Raw genomic sequence first — 18,394 nt, 5'->3', positions numbered from 1 at the left:
GTTTAAGAAACTAACTTAAAAAATGTGAGATTAAAGGTACACTGAAAAAAAAACTTGTGGACACTGGTTCCACATGCGAAAAACGCAGAGCTTTTTTGTGATTGTTGCGGGCAAAATCTTTAATCTTGCTACGCGTTTTCTTAAAAAATGTGATGGAATATGCAGGATATTTATGCAATTTTTTTGTGATGAAATTGCAGGGACTTGCCAAAATTGCAGGAACTTGCAAAAACTGTTTACAGCTTTTGCAGCTTTTCATTGATGTTCACGTCACGTAATTACGTCACTTCCTACACTCTAAAAAAACAAACGGTGCTATATAGCACCAAAACAATTGCTTTGGATCGTAACGATAGAAGAACCATTTTAGTGCCATATAGCACCGGTGAAGAACCAGTGAAGCACCAGTGAAGCACCAGTGAAGCACCAGTGTAGAACCATATAGGGGCCATATAGCACCACATATGGTTCTACATAGCACTATATGGTTCTACACAGGTGCTTCACTGGTGCTTCACTGGTTCTTCACCGGTGCTATATGGCACTAAAAATGGTTCTTCTATCGTTACGATCCAAAGCAACTGTTTTGGTGCTATATAGCACCGTTTGTTTTTTAGAGTGTAACATTCCCATGACAACAGGGGACATGGCAGCGCATGTGTGAAGTAAATGCAACATTTTTAACTTTCTGCTAAGATATATATGACTTTTTGCTACGAAAAGGCAGGGATTATGAAATCATGCAAGCCTTGCATATTTTGCAAGCAGGAATCTGCAATTTATGCGGCGAAAGTGCGGCGTATTTACAAAATAAATATGCAGACTTTGGCTGATTATGTATTGAATCATGCAATCGCATAATCATGTTTTTCTGGAGGGACTGCACATGATTGAATTAAGTTAACATTAAATAATGTTAGTTTCACTTTAAGAATGTATGAACTGGTGTACAAAATTGAATTACGTAAATAAAAAAATAATAAAAAAAATAAAAAATATATATATATTTTAAGAATTCAATCATGTCCACTAAAGTCCTTTTTCAGTGTATTTTTACATGATTTACTCTCAACCCAGCGTTGGGTCAAAATGGATGAACCCAAACTGTTGGGTTAAATTAACCCAGAAAATTTTTATATTTGACCCAACAGTAGGTTAAAGCTCACGCAACACACGCTGTTTTTGCATTTCTGATGTTAATCTGTAGTACCTATAGAGTAGTAGGACATCCTTTATATCTCTGAAGAGTCTTTAGTTTAATCAGATTTATAAAAGAAAGATTAGCTTTACTGAATCTTTCCGATAACGTACGAAAAAATGAAGAAGGAGGAGTTATACCGCGGGTGGAGCGAGTACGAGTCATGCAACACTATACAACACAGTTTTAACTTATGATTCACTACATGTTCGTGTCATTTATATAATATGCATAATGTTTGCAAGCTCTAGCGTCTCCCGCTGATTGACGGGTGGGCGGGGTTTTCTGGGGGAAGTGCCCATATAAAGAAGTGAAACGTATAGAAAACCCCTGAAACGTCAGTTGGACCTGTAATCGAAAAAAACTTTCCGAAACTTGTACGAACCCTGGCGAAGTGCATTCGGCACAGAAATACTCTGCAACATGTCCAACTGCTTTTTTGACACTTTGCCTACGTTTAGCATGAGGAAACAACTCTATAACTGTGTTATTAAGTCAGAATGCATGAAATACCATTGAACCCCCCCCCCCCCCCTTTAAAACAACCAAGCAGTTTGAGTTGAAACAACCCAGCTTGGGTTACATTTTAACCCAACGGCTGAGTTTGTCTCTTTTTGCCCCACACTGGGTTGAAAATAACTTTTTTGGAGTGTAGAAACAGAAAGTTTTTTTTTTGCAGTTTTTACAAGTTTCACCTACAGATAACAACATTGTATTTACTAAAACTGAATCACTGTATTACTGTATGCATGCCAGGCAGTAGTTCACAAAGTCACTGTGTTAAAAACACTACGTCTCAACTGGTTTAAGTAGAAGTGGTGGCGACGTCACCATTTTCACAAATGGAACATTTTGTAGTTTACACAGAGACGAAATGACCGTCTTATTTGAAAATGTGTATTTTCATCCCCCAAAACACAGATGTCGTGTATGGGATAAGGCAAACACAAAAAAAGTTTATAATTTTTAGTTGAAACTGTTGTCATGTAAATGCCCCCATGTTATTTTTTTTCAGATCTGATTTTTAATATGAACTCTTGATGATGTCAGCAGTTTTGTAACTCTATGAGGAGACACAATCATGCAGGGAGAAATATCTTTCCTAGACAGATGCAGATAGATAAATTTAACCTCAGTGCTATGACAGACTCTCACGGGATGTCTAAGTTGTCTTTTAGCAGTCAGCACAACATCAGATCTCCACCGTTTCAGGGTATTGTGTCTCAGTGTGTAGTTTGTCACTGTAGTGATCCATAATGGCCACCCGCCTCTTTTTGCCACTCTGTCGGGGTAAAGCACTCTTGTGTGCCACATGGTGACCTTTAGATAATGAGTCATTGTGTTCTGTGTAGTCTATAATCTAGTGCGGCGAACATCTCCACTATTGCATGTGTGTGTGTGTGTGTGTGTGCGGTGATCTGCGCTTCACTTCTGCTGGACGGAGAGCCGCTCATCCATCTGTTTATCTGGAGAGAGTGAGTCAAACATTAAACCGCCCGGGCTCGATTTTTATCTGAACGATGGCCGCTCGCTTACACCGTATCGATGACTCAGAGTTTTAAAGTGCACCTTTGGAAACTGAGTGATGGTTGAGAGGTAGAGCAGAACAAAATTATGATAAAATATTGCGTGATATGAATAATATTGGATGCAGTGCTTTGTACCGGATGGACTGGGACCCAAACTGAACTGATGTGAAATGAAACAGAACCGAACTAAATTGAAGCGATTATGCTAACACAGTTAAGTGTCGCTAACTTTATATTGACAAAAGACATTGACACAAACATGTTCAGACAGACAGCAGCGTGTTGATATCAGATACGATTCTGTAAAAGACACAGCGGGTGCGAACAAACAGCAGGAATTTGATTCGAAATTAGATGCTTCAATCCTCTGCTTCTAACAAGGTGACTGAGTTCATTAAATCACATGGCAGGATGACATTTGTGTCTGTGTGTGCACGAATTCATTCATGCGCGTGTGAGAAAGAGCGTGTGTTTGTGTCCAGATGCATTCATGCATATGTGTGTGTGTTTGGGGGAAATTCATTCATGCGTGTATATGAGGATAAAGTGTGTGTGTGTGTTGATGCAGCATTGTTCCACTAAGGTACAAAATGGTGGACCTGGTGTAGTTGCTAGACTCTTTGGCTGTATTTGCATTTCATGTTTGAAGTGACCCACGAATGTGTAAGCGCACAGATTCTGATTTTCCCATTTCATGATGATGTCAACTCAGGTGGACAACACCCGCGATCATATGACTCTTCTAAAGGGCCGGGTATACTTTTACGTCTAACATTATGGTGACGAAAATGCTCCACAGCTTTCTGTTCTTGAAAGAAGTGAAAATAAAAGAAGAAAAGACGATGGTGCGTGTGCAAACGCTTTCTATTGCCTTTGTCTAATTGTTTGTAGTGGAGTGTCCTGTCTCTTGCGCATGCACTGTTGTACGCGTACTGTACGACCGTGGACCCTCTTGATGACGAAAATGACATCATGCGAATGGTGCACGTACGGCCCTAGTATACCTTCGGCTTAAGTAGTGCAATGGATGCCAGTGATGCGCGGGTGGATCCAAAATGAGCGGGTGCCTGCGGTCATCCAAAAATATTTTTAATGATATTCAGGTCGCGGTCGGTCGGGTCGTTTGAAATAAAAAGCTAACTATTTTAAACAATTACTACTTTTAAAAAAATGCGTGCCAGGAAGCAGGTTGGGTACAATGTTTTTTTTTTGCAGTCTGAGTTGCGGGCGGGTTAGTTGAAAACGTCGGTCGGGTGCGGGTTGTTTATACATTGTCCGGCGCATTGATGCGTCTTGTTACAGAAATAAAGCGCTATAATCTTGTATTTACGCTAGGCTAAGTTAATGTTAGAAGTCTACCAGTAACAGGGTTCCCACACCTTATTTAACTTCAAATTCAAGGACCTTTTAAGGACTTTCCAGATCCAATACCCTCAAATTCAAGGACTAAATGTGGCGAAAATTTTAAGTGAGAGCAAGGTTACATCGAGTTACCTTTTAAGATACATTGTTACAGTTCACTTTCGAAAGGGAACTTGCGCTGCGTCACTGCGGTGACACTTTTGGGACACCTCCAGGGGTAAGTGTGTCTAAATGTGTATATCAATTTCAACCAATGGTGAGGCTTAACAACAAAGACAGGGTGACGTGGGAGCCAGGAAGTATATCGCTATCTGAAATATTGCCAAAGATGGCGTTACAGGGATGCAGGAAATATGGCAATGGAGACGCAGCGTCTCTTTCCCTTCTCATGGAACAACAGTTACATACGTAACCCGAGACGTTTGCATGTGTTAAACATAACTATGCAAAAAAGCATTTTGGTATGAATCAACATTCACATACAGAAGATATAAGCATTTAAAACGAACAGTTTAGCACGTGTGCTTAAAAGTCTAGAATTTTTATGATATTATCCTACACTACACAGGGAACAATATGGATTTTTTCCAGAAAACTTCTTGCATACATGTAGAATTGATTCAAGCACTTTCAATGACCTGTATCTATGTATGTATATTTTCAAAAACTTCCCAGGGCCTTGAATTTTCTCCCCATATTTATTAACTTTCAAGGACCTTTCCTAGGATTTCAAGGACCCGTTGGAACCCTACAAGCAAGCAACTGTGCGACAGTGTTTTATTGTGGAAAAAACAGTCTGCAAGCTGTGTATTTGTCAAACATTGATTGAAAATGTGATTGGTCAGCTTATCACCTCGCCATGGTGACCAAATGTGCCCTTTAGTTACTGGTATAAAGCTCATGTCAGTAGATGTTGGTCATGGTTGCTGGTTGAATCAGGACATTTTATGGACATGTTCTTTTTAAATATTTAATTTAATTTTGAATTTATTAATCTCATTATTCTCTTGACGCATCAACAGGCCCATATGTTCTACACCTACAGATACAAATGCACAAAACTGTACCTTGTCTGGCGCTGGGGTGGTATAGAAAACAATACAATGTACCTTTTTGGGGACATTACTTTCACTATTGTGTATAGTTCACCCAAATTTTTTTTTTTTTTCATCATTTACTCACTCTCACACACAAACCTGTATTTACAAACCTGCACCACATTGTGCTGTAAATAATTTGTTTCTCTCTCTCTTTCTCTTTGCACTAAATGGCAGTGCCGTGGTTGGATTAAGGGTGCAGATTAAGGGGCGTTATTATTGTAATAAGATCCCCTTCTGACATCACAAAGGGAGCAAAATTTTAATTACCTAATTTTTCACGTGCTTGCAGAGAATGGTTTACCAAAACTAAGTTACTGGGTTAATAAATCACATTTTCTAGGTTGATAGAAGCACCCAGGACCCAATTATAGCACTTAAACATGGAAAAAGTCAGACTTTCATGATAGTTCACCCAAAAATGTCATTTTTCACATTACCCAAAATAATTTACTCACTCTCATGTTATTACAAATCTTTATACATTTGTTTGTTCCACAAAGAAATACATTTTTATAAATGTTTGTAACCAAACCAATCACGAGCCCCATTGACTTCTAGTAGGAAAAAAGAATACAATGGAACTGAATGATTTATTTGGTTTAAACATTCCTCAAAATGTTTCATCAAAATGTGGTCATCAAACTAAGAAATTTATACAGGTTTGTAACAACATGAAAGTGAGTAAATTATTTTTTTTTTTCATTTTTTGGGTGAACTATACACAATAGGGACAGTAATGTCCCCAAAAACTACATTGAATTGTTTTCTATACCACCCCGGTGACAGACAAGGTACAATTTGTGCGTTTGTATCTGTAGGTGTAGAACGTTTGGGCCTGTTGATGCGTCAAGAGAATAATGAGATTAAGGCGTCCAAACAGGCATGATGTTGTCTGTCCAGAGCTGATGGAAAAACTATTATCAAAATCATCAAACTGACAGAGACAGGCTGGACTGTGGGATATAAAACAGTGACAGATTGATGTCATGCGCCGATAGGGAGTAACTGAGTTATCGTGCATCTGTGTGTATGCGTTTACACGCGATCGCACTTACAGCCGTTAAACCACTGAAGGTCGACGGGTGCTGTACGGCATCATGCATGGAGGCCGATCGTGTCGGAGATTGTTGGTCAGTCGCATCCCTGCTAATGGATGTTGGGGACAGCATACCTTAGTTGTTAGTAGATAATTAACTACTTTAAATTACAGTAGTTTGTATGCCACAGTCATTTGTTGTGTCAAAACTAAATGTCGCTTCATGCTGGGTAAATTGTGACCCTGTCTGTGAAATTCAGGCTAATGATGAGATTAAGAGCATCAAAGTTTGATTCCGACATGATCTTACTCACTCAATATTGAAGATATTATGTAGGATGAGTTTATGTAGAAAACACTAAATACCCAAAAAAGACTTTAGTTTGGTTTTCATATATAAAAATTCTTGCAGAAATTAAAAAGGCCTGAGAATTGTATGACAGTAAAGCGTATGATTTGTGAAATCTCAACTCTTTACTATCGGATGAATCAATTGTGTAGTTTTTATAACTCTAACTCAGTTCATGTCATAGTGAGCAAGACCAAACACATGGTTGGATTGAGCGCATCGAGTACTAAAATGAGAACCCAGTGGTGTGAAAGATCAACCTTTTGCCACAAATACTGTAGCAAAAAAAATGCTTTTAAATTCTCACCGTATCAATGCTCCTTTAAGGCTCGGCATTAACAGTAAATAAACCTCCTACGTGCACTCGCTGTAATCTCCTGACGTCCCACTCAAGAGCTCTCATGAAGCAAATGTTCAGAGCCAAGCTGCCACGAAGGAAAACAGAGAATCGTGAGAATGAAATACTATGAATACCTCCGAATCTGTTTATCTCTTACAAATAAAGATGCTAAAAGAGTTCTTCGCAATGATGCCACAGAGGAACCTTTTTTTTTTTGGTCCTTCTTACCTTTTTCTAGTATGAAAAATGTCTTTGCACTACAAAGATTCATAGGCAGAAATGCTGGGGGGGAGGTCAGGGGGGACATGTCCTCTGGGGGGAGGTCAGGGGGGACATGTCCCCCACCTGAGGGTTGTTCCTACCCAAAAATATAATTAAGGACCTTATTTAAAGAACATAATTATTATAGTAATATAAAGATATATAATTAAAATAATTGTGCAAGTACGCTCTAAAAATGGCTCAGTTGTTTTAACCCATGCTGGGTAAATATTGGACAGAAAACATTGGTGGGTTTACATTTACCCAATGCTGTTTTAACCCAATTGTTGAAGTTAAAACAACTTGGTTTTACAAGTCTACTATTTTATGTTTTGGTTTGGGAAAAGTTGACATAACTTATGAATGTTCTTTACATTATGTAGAATGATTTTATGTAGAAAACATTAAATTCCCCCAAAAAGGTTTTTAGATATTAAAATTTGAAAGTTGAAATTGTTTAACTTAATTTTTTTAGTTAAAGTAACATGTTTGGTACAAAGATAACTGATAGCTGTCCAAACCCAGCCCAGACGCCTAGGCTAAAACAAAGCAAAATTGAGTCTGTCGGTAAAATTTCAATATATGTCTAACTATAGACCTAAAATAAATGAAATAAGATAAATAAATAAATGACACTACGGCCCAATCCCATTTCTCTGTCTTACCCCTACCCCTTAGTTTTGCACGTTCATGAGAGCGAAAGGGCTATCCCGATTGGTCCTTACTCTCACGTGAACATGCAAAACTAAGGGGTAGGGGTAAGGGGTAAGACAGAGAAATGGGATTGGGCCTAAACAGCCTGTAATCATCTTGTATTTTGGCTAAAAGTGGGTTACTCATAGCGGGACTATATAGGGTCAAGATTGTAAAATGACAGCAATTGCATGCTTGGTGTGCTGTGGCACCAGGTAATATTTTTCAAACATCCATAGTAATTTTGATGCTATTTTTGTGTTAATTTAGAACTATAAAAGAACCATCTTTGGCTATAAAAAGCGCCCTGGGTTTGGAATGACATAAGGGTGAGTATATAATGACAACATTTTAATTAACATTACGTTTAATAGGCCTACTGAGCTTCCTCCGAAAGTCTTTAAAATTCTGCACTAAATTATCTACAACTCCACAGCGTATACAAATGTTGTGCAGAGTCTTTTTATGTTCATCATATCTCCATCATAAATAAAGCCAATTCTGTCCAAGTGCACTTTGACCTCTCAACCTACAGACCCCATCGATATTTTTCTCCAAATAAATCACCCCAGCTGTACATGGAAATTACATGCCTTTCCTTTTCAATATGTGCCTGTGCTACTGCACATGAGGTCAAAAGCGCAACACCGACACAGTGAGCACCAGCATAAAGAAAAGAGAAATCTTGCTTGCAAATCGAATCGATCAGGCTCGACTTCTATAAATAGATTCAGTAACGGCACGCTCGAGTGGGCAGGCGGCCTTCAGGGGGAACTGGAAGATCAATCCTTACGTGTCCAGAAGATCAGTAAAAGCCTGGTAAGTTCACACAAGTGCTCAGCGGGAGCCGGGCCGCATGGACCCGGTGTGTCGCAGTGATAAATGCGTGCGTCTGTGGGCGTCGAGCATCGCAGTGGGGGCGGGCCTGTGGGCGTCGAGCACTGTGGTGGGGGTGGGCCGGTGGGCGGCCGGCGTTCAGAAGGTTCTGAAGAGGCTATATGTCAATAGGATGCATTCTCATTAAGCAAGTTGCTATTTCTGTATGGAATATGAATTACAAATGATTTAGTTTTTTGGCTGGATGGTTCCCTTTAGGTGCATATTAAAACTAAAGTGCCTTGTTTGTTGGGCTAAAAGCTTTTGTAGTTTTGTATACCACATATAAGTCAATTTCATGCTGCTGAAAGTTCATCTATTATTAATTAAATTACGTTTTTTTGGGGGGCATTTTTACAAAGGTCTGCAAAACATTTTTTCATCATAAAGCATAACATGAATTGATGTGGACAAATAAAGGTTCTCAAAATGGTCTTTGTCTGGCTGTATGTTTTCATAAAAACCCTTTAACACTTTATACTGGAAAAAGGTGTTTTAGAAGGTATTCTCAGAATCAAAGGTACAAAGTTGTCACTGTGCCGTTACCTTTTCAAAAAGTACACTTTTGTACCTAAAAGCCAGCCCGGATTAACACAATGTAGTGGCCTAGTGTGACCACATTTAAAGTGCCCCCTGGGAGCAATGTAGCCCCTCACTGAAAATTTCAGAAGCGCAAGCAGAAAATTTAGGGGCACACCTTAAATCAGCCTGCAATGCAATTATTCACATTTTTCCCCAAAATAACTGTATTACTGACAAATACTTTGATAATCTTCTTCTTCCTTTATTTCTTTACGCCATTCCAGCATCTACGGCTATATTCATGGCATACTTTGATTATAAATAGACTTAACTCTCTATGCATTTATTGCACGTCATTATGTGAAATTTAATAGGAATAGGAAGTTGGAAACATACAACTTTCTTGACAAATTTTAGCCATAAGATACACCAAAAGATTACATTTACAACAAAAGCTAGCTTACAACATATCAGCAAAATCTAACGGTGGGTTCACACCAGCCGCTTTGAGGCGACAAATTCGTGTCTAGTTTGCGAAAATTTTGAGTTTACTCGCTTCATTCGCGCGTGAAATTCTAGTCATCGAGACATTCACGTGGAAATTCGCGTCATGGGAGGGGCTTCTGTGACTCCGCTCGCTTCCTGTAATCACGTCACTACTAGAGCAAGCTCCTGATTGGTTAACGTGGCGAGTTTTCTGCCAAGGTTAAAGTTTTTCAACTCGCGCGATTGCCGCGGCAACACTCAATTTGTGCAAACTAGACGCGCGGATGAGGTGGAATCGCGTCTACTGCGCCGCGCTACACACCTCATCTGTGCCACGAGACCTCCAGATGCGCGTCAATGCGTCTTTACATTCACTTGTGCCTGACGCCTCTACCGTGGCTGACTTGAATGCAGCATAATGCTACGTACACACCAAATAAGGGCCATCGCGTTACTCGCTCTAGATTATACTCGCGGGATTTAACTTTGTATCATTCTAATTTTTCGCTTGAGTTGAATATTTTCAACTTGGGCGAAGATGCGTTTGAGGCGAATAGCGCGTAAACGCGCCACCCATATTGCGTAATTCGTATCGCCCCACGTGAGGACGCGTCTTTGCACTGACTTTGTATGTAACCTACTCGCGCAAATTGTAAACTCGCGTCTGGTGTAAACCCACAGTAAGACCTCTCATCTATAATGCTTTTGGTATAAATTAGGTTTTCCTGATCTCTTATCTCTGCAATGTCTTATGACTCTGCGCTTTGTAGCGGTTCTAAGTGAGATGTGTTCGACTTCATGTGGGGCTGCGTAGACCCATCGGTAGATCAACTGAGTGCATGGTGACATAAAACGATCTTGGTCGCACATTCTGTTTTTGTCACAAGTGCCCTGTGCCGCTGCCCCCTGCAAAATGCTGCACATGTCGCCCATGCCTAAATCCACCACTGCACACTTGTGAGCTCACAATATACTCATCTTTTAACATGAAATGACAACTAGAAGAAATTCCTAATTTGCAGGTAGCACATGCATGAGTAATTATAAAAAGCACTGTCTCAAAAACTTGGTCGCAGCCTGGAGCCCTTGGTGCCCCACTATTGGCTGGTGCCCCAGGGCATTTGTCCAATCCTAAAAGATGCCTAAAAGGTAAGAACTGGTTTCTTTTTAAAAGGTACCATCCAAGTGATAACTTTTGTAACTTTTTTTGAAGATTGTAAGAAAGAAATGATTCTTAAAAGCACCTTTGACTGAATGGAAAAACGACTTAAAGGCGGGGTGCATGATCTCTGAAAGCCCATGTTGACATCTGAAATCATCTAAACAAACATGCCCCTACCCCAATAGAATCTGGACCTTCTTTTGATAGACCGAAGGCACACATACGCAACCCAGGCAACGATGTCGGTTAGTAGACACGCCCCTTACTGCTGATTGGCTACAAGTGTGTTTTGGTCCTCGGCCTGACTCTTTTTTCCAAAGTGTTTTTTTTTTTAAAATGGTGCACCCCGCCTTTAAACTAAAACTTATCCTTCTGTGGCATCATCTTTATTTTGAAGAGTGAATGTTCAACATGCTATTTTCCAAAATGGTATCCCACCCTTTCCAGTTAATCACAAACACCTCCTGCCTGTCAATCATTTTGTGTGTTTAAGTTTGTTAACATAGTTGTCACTGAAGTTAGCAAAAAAAAAACTAAATTGCTTACAAACAAGCCTGTTGAAAACCACTTCAAAGTTTTGAGCAATAAAGCAGCCAAACAAAGACACTAATGTATAATTTAACATTTGTTTGGAAACCCACTGTAGGAAAACATCCACAACAATGCCCACTCTTTGAATGGCATCTTTGTCAGTGCTAATGAAAGAGAGCGGTTGAATACTTGTCTTAGCTTACTAAGGTGGGCTGTAGTACATTTTTACTATAGTCTTGACACTTCTTTTCTTACTCATCAGCAGAGATTGTATTAGAAAGACTACAATATGAGTCAGCAAATTTAGTCTTTTTACTTCCAGATAAAGTCTAATTAAGCTAAAAGCTTTACTGGCTCTTATAGTCTCTCTTTCATTCTTTTCTAAACTTATAACACCCAGATTTTCTCTCCCACCCCCTCAGAAAGAGCCAAGGGGGCACGGGAGGAAATTTGGCAATAATTGGACACCCCCTGAGCCTCATTTTGCGTGACCTATACTTAATATCTCAATAGCTAGCGCGTGACTCAGCTTACATTTTCTGCCCGAGTCTGTTTGTAAGCAGTGCCAAGATTTGGGGAACTTCCGCTTCTTGGAAATTGATTGATTGGTTTCTTAGAATTTGCTGAAGATGACAGAAGTTAAAGTTGTTGGCCGGCCACCAGAAAAAAACTCGATTTGTTTGTGAAAGTTTGTTGTGGAGTCTTAAGAGACTACTTAAAGGAATAGCTCACCAAAAAATGTAAATTAACCTTAATGTAATTATAGGTATATATTAGAGTTGGGATGATTCATAATAATATCTGTCTGAAATTAATTCTGAAAAATAAAGGCGATGTTTGCACAGCTCTTTCATATAGTCTCAATCAATCTGAAATCACTGAGTTTGAGTCGTTTATAGCATGCATTTGAAAAAGCAACACTTATAATCATTATAAATATTCGTTGCTGTCTGGGAAAAACGAACTGCATCCACTGTTGTCTTACGACGGGGAAAGCTAAATTAGGTTTTCTTCTCCTTACATCCAAAACCACATTTCTTTTGTCGAACTATCTTGCTATAACAAAGTCGTTGCGTGCTGTGCAGTGATACCGGTGACTTCTAATGCGCGTTCGCGCTCTCACTTGACGTGCAGGGCAGGCGTGCTTTTCTGGGGGTAAAGGCCCATAAAAGGAATATGGGGTCAATCAGTCGTAACGGATACCCCCATTTGAAAAAAACTTTCCGAAACTTGTAGGAAAAAGGAGGCGTGAGTTTGGCTCAGAAATACTCTGTTACAAGCTCAACTGCTTTTTTGACACTTTGCTTATGTTTAGCATGAGGACTACAACTCTTAAACTGTGTTAATAAGTCAGAATGCATGAAATAGCATTAAATCTCCCCTTTAAGAAAATCTACTTTTGCTAAATGTAATGCATAGTGCTAGTAGGCCTAACATCCATACGCAGCACAAAAGACCGGAATCGTCCATGAATTCAGAGTACAGGCGGAGATAGTAGCATAACCTAGCTACTTCCTATGATAAGACCCATGTGCCAAGATGGCGGCGTTTTTAAGCATGGTTAGAACCCTAAGGCGATATCTAGTGTATATATCTATGGGTTTTAATGGTACTACTTCTGCGGCACATTTTGAGTTTCTGCACAAGAGCGCCCTCTGGCTTTCGGATGTAGAGGCCTTTTACCATAATTCATTGAGAAGCATTGCAAGCAGATTTGCACCAGTTATCGTTCCAGACCTAGTCTATTTAATACTTCCTTTCTTCAGATTAACACAATTAGAGGTATATTAAATAATAGCTTGGCTCTTCCTAGCCTTGTAATGGGATTGAATAGCGGCCACGTGCTTAAAACCTTTCTATCATCTGAAAAGGGAATCCATACGGCTTCAGTGGTTTGAAGCAAAACGATATGTTTGTGAGAAAAAAAACAATTTGTACTTTGAGCATCTTTAGAGATCATTAAGTTGCGTTTAAAAAGAGCACTGTAAGTTGTGTATGATCTAAAATGGCGGCACGCGGGACCGACATCAGTACGTTAGATGGTTGCTGGTGACTAGTAGTCATGTGTTATGATAAAACACACGGTCGATCACAAGATGCAAGAACCAATGATCGTCTTACGTACTGCTGTGGAGAAAGCAAGCCTCCATAATAGATCACAAGTCTCATAATCTAATGATGAGATTTGGAGAATCAAAGTTTGATTACATTCATTGATTTGAATCTTTGACCTTACTTCTTTACATTATGTAGAATGATTTTATGTAGAAAACAATAAATCACAAAATAATATTTAAGCTTGGTTTTCACAGACCGGGTAACATTTTGTTTGTTTACAATACAATAATAACCAGTGAACCATATATAGGTTGATTTTTAAGAACGAAAGACATTGTGGCAGCGCATGATATTCTCAGCACGCAGTGTTTGCTCTGATCTGATCCCTGCTGTTTCTGTGCTCCTCAGGTTACGGTCACGCAGCTCCAGGCACAGATGCCGGAAAGGCCTTCTGCATGTTTTATGCGGTTCTGGGGATCCCGCTCACCCTGGTGATGTTCCAGAGCCTCGGAGAACGGATGAACACATTCGTGAAGTACCTGCTGAAGCGCATCAAGAAGTGCTGCGGGATGCGCATCACGGAGGTGTCCATGGAGAACATGGTCACCGTGGGCTTCTTCTCCTGCATGGGAACGCTCTGCATTGGAGCGGCTGCTTTTTCCCACTACGAAGACTGGAGTTTTTTTCAGTCGTATTACTATTGCTTCATAACGCTCACCACTATCGGCTTCGGGGACTTCGTAGCCCTTCAAAAGAACAGAGCGCTGCAAAGAAAGCCGGTGTATGTGGCGTTCAGCTTCATGTATATCCTGGTAGGGTTGACGGTGATCGGGGCGTTCCTCAACTTGGTCGTGCTACGTTTCCTGACCATGAACAGCGAGGACGAGCGGCGGGACGCCGAGGAGAGAGCTTCCCTGGCGGGAAACCGCAGTAGCATGGTCATCCATATCCAAGAGGACACGCTCCAGAGGAGTCGACGGAGACGAGAGCAACAGCAGCAGCAGCAGCGCTACAGATCAGAGGTCACCGACCTCCAGTCCGTTTGCTCCTGCATGCACTACCATTCGCACGAGTTCGGGAGCTCGGTCGGTCTCGGCCTGGCCATGGGAGGAGGACCGTTTCATAACCAGAACTCGTTCGGCTCGCAGCTGAGCCCGCACCAATACTACCACTCCACGGTGTCGTACCGCATCGAGGAGATCTCGCCCAGCACGTTGAAAAACAGCTTCATACCTTCTCCCATCAGCTCCGTTTCACCCGGGCTGCACAGCTTCACGGAAAACCTCCGACTGATGAGAAGACGCAAGTCCATCTGAGGATCAAGATATCACGCGTATCCAATGCTGCTGATCCACGACACATCATTCCTGCACTTTGTCTTCATTTCGTGGCTCTTACGAGATTACAAATACACAGGAGTGAGGACATTTTTCCGCTTGATGGATATACGCGTGACTTGTTAGAATTTACAGTAAGGGTTTGAAAAGCATGAAGCATGGATCTCTATTTTTGCAGAAAACATTGCCAGGGCCTTCTTCTTCGCCCTGTTGAGCAGCCACCCGAAAGTGGGTTTGGATACAATAACATGACTCTGATATCATATAAGACGATGTACACTTGAGTTTTGAATAATACAGAGGGATAAATATATATATATATATACATATATAAATATAATTTTTTAAGGGGCGTATGAAAATGTGGGTTTTATCATACGGTGAGCAGCCTCTTGTTCTTTGGGAGGTTCAAGTGCCACATCACCGAAGGATATTTAAAGTTATAAACTGCTTGAAAAGGACTACACAGTATCAGGTATTGTTTTCTATAAGCAATTCTATTTAAGAAAATACGACATGAATTCACATCATGCCAAAATATTGTTGCCGACAATAGCATGTGCATTAGTTGTCGTTCGATGTGCGTCACCGTTTCCGTTCCCCCTTTCCGTTTGATTTCGATTGAGACTGAACGTTTTTGTAAATGATACATGTGGTAGAGACACTTTTCAAGTGCGTCGCTGATGAGACGAGAGACGGCAAAAGTCGGTCACGAAGGAGAATTGCATGTGCTTCGTTTAAACTGGTATGCATATACTGTCAAAAAGGAAAGCGATGGCTAGCTTAGCGCTGGTTCCGATACAAAAAGCAAATAATCCTTTAAAGTATTTTTTGAACTTTTGCCTCTAAAATGTCCAGTAATCCAAACATAGCCTACATACGGTCGAACACGTGATCTCAAGGGCCTTCAATAAAGACTCGTGATGGAAATATGACATCACGGGTGATTGTTTATATACACGGCAGCACGTTGACTTATCTATTACTGCGTTGTGAACAGAATCAAATGTATTATGTATGCTAACTGTAGCAATGATTGCTTTTCTCTCAGCCATAACCATGGCATTTATCTGAATGAAAATGATTTAAATGCATCAATAAAGACACCTATTTATGTATTTTACACGTTTGAGATATGGTTCGAAAATGCCCTGACTATTAAATGGTACTTTATGGCCCTAAAATTTATTGGAAAATGCAGTGGGTCTGTTTTAGGTGAATAGGTTTTGTTCAACTACTAAAATGCATCTTTGACATCAGTAAACAAGCAATTCTGTCACTTATTTTACAACTTTAATCTAGGTCTTTTTAAGTAAATCATCGATCCAAATTGTCAAAAAAAAAAAAACATTTTGGGATTTTCATTGATAAGATCCAGCTTCCATTTCATTGAGCCAAATTTTTAAAGATTAAACAGAGGGTTATAATTTTATCTTTATGTGAAAACCTTTGCAGACAGACAGTCTGGGTGATACAGTATTGGAAATGATTTCATATAGACAGACGGTAATAAATGTGACACAAAATGTGCATCAATTCATTATTAAACATTAGCCCAATGCATTAGGGTTTAAGTTGAAACCCTGCTTTATTCTTGAAAATAAATTTTGAATTATCATGTTGATTAGTTGGATATGGAAATAAATGAAGAGGAATTACTGCGAGAGACTCCAGCGGGATTTCTTCATTCCTGTGCAGGGTTTTTCCTAATACCAATCAACTCCATATCTGACATTCAAAGCATACGTGCAGCACTCATGTAAATTTATGTAAATCGCTACCATTTTATAATATTGTACAGTGCATATATTGTAAGTAGTTATATCAATAACAAAGGCATATTTTAAACTCATTTTTACTGCATTCAGCTTACTGTATGTGCCTTGAAAGGGGTATCGTTCAAACGTGGAGATTATATTTCATTAAGGCACATACTTAAAAATCATATTCAAATGTACAAATCTTTTATCAAATCAAAAGTTCCCTCGTGCAGTCACATGAAAAAACGTTACGCCAGATAAAAACCAAAGCAACTGTTCGTTATAAATGTCGCACCCCAAATGACGCACAAGATATATTTTTTGCATTAATACGACACTGTCTGAAATACGTCAATTGTTTTTATTTGATCAGCTGTCACCTTAAGTATTTAGTCAGGGCAGAATAACATGTATTTATACATTCATAAGCTGTATTGATATATTATATGTAATAGCCTGATGACACCTAATTATTCAAGACTGAAAGATCTTATGTATGTATGGAATAGAGGAAATGTAATAAATGATTATGACAAGAAATCGACTGCTGTGGGTGACAATGACATCTGCTTGCAAGATAAAAATTTTGTACACTGAAAAGAACACTGGTTGCATTAAAATTATTAGTTTTTAAAAACTTGTTGGAATTATATTGCCCATAATTCAATTATATACACCAGTTCAGCATGATTGAATCAAGTTTTCCTAAAATTGAATTAATGTTAATTTAATTGAATTATGTGGAACCTGTGTCCACTGGAAAAAAACACTGGTTGCACATGATTAAATAAAGTTTTCTTAAAATATTTTTTTTAATAAAGTTGTTGGATCTACAAAATTAAATTATTTACACCAGTTCAACATGATTGAATCAAGTTTTCCTAAAATTAAATTAATGTTAATTATTTTAATTATGTGGATCCTGTGTCCACTGGAAAAAAACACTGGTTGCACATGATTAAATAAAGTTTTCTTAAAATAATTTTTAATAAAGTTGTTGGATCTACAAAATTAAATTATTTACACCAGTTCAACATGATTGAATCAAGTTTTCCTAAAATTAAATTAATGTTAATTATTTTAATTATGTGGAACCTGTGTCCACTGGAAAAAAACACTGGTTGCACATGATTAAATAAAGTTTTCTTAAAATAATTTTTAATAAAGTTGTTGGATCTACAAAATTAAATTATTTACACCAGTTCAACATGATTGAATCAAGTTTTCCTAAAATTAAATTAATGTTAATTATTTTAATTATGTGGAACCTGTGTCCACTGGAAAAAACACTGGTTGCACATGATTAAATAAAGTTTTCTTAAAATAATTTTTAATAAAGTTGTTGGATCTACAAAATTAAATTATTTACACCAGTTCAACATGATTGAATCAAGTTTTCCTAAAATTAAATTAATGTTAATTATTTTAATTATGTGGAACCTGTGTCCACTGGAAAAAAACACTGGTTGCACATGATTAAATAAAGTTTTCTTAAAATAATTTTTAATAAAGTTGTTGGATCTACAAAATTAAATTATTTACACCAGTTCAACATGATTGAATCAAGTTTTCCTAAAATTAAATTAACGATAATTATTTTAATTATGTGGAACCTGTGTCCACTGGAAAAAAACACTGGTTGCACATGATTAAATAAAGTTTTCTTAAAATAATTTTTATTAAAGTTGTTGGATCTACGAAATTCAATTATGTACACAAGTTCATCATGATTGAATCAAGTTTTCCTAAAATTGAATTAATGTTAATTAATTAAATAATGTGGAACCGGTGTCC

At 38.7% G+C, this 18,394-nt stretch overlaps 1 protein-coding gene across 1 annotated transcript in view; it reads left to right on the top strand.

The window, feature by feature from the left end:
• Positions 1 to 18,137, top strand: part of kcnk9 (potassium channel, subfamily K, member 9) — a 68,852-nt gene extending 50,715 nt beyond the window's left edge. The window contains exon 2 of the mRNA XM_065285575.2: positions 13,912 to 18,137. Coding sequence (XP_065141647.1) covers positions 13,912 to 14,819 — 908 coding nt within the window. The 3' untranslated portion in view covers positions 14,820 to 18,137. The remainder of the gene's footprint in view (positions 1 to 13,911) is intronic.
• The last annotated feature ends 257 nt before the right edge of the window (positions 18,138 to 18,394 follow it).

The sequence above is a fragment of the Paramisgurnus dabryanus genome, chromosome 19 (genome assembly GCF_030506205.2).
Source record: "Paramisgurnus dabryanus chromosome 19, PD_genome_1.1, whole genome shotgun sequence".
Classification (NCBI taxonomy): Eukaryota; Metazoa; Chordata; class Actinopteri; order Cypriniformes; family Cobitidae; genus Paramisgurnus; species Paramisgurnus dabryanus.
The sequence above is the reverse complement of the archived record's forward strand: the minus strand, read 5'-3'. Positions and strand labels throughout refer to the sequence as shown.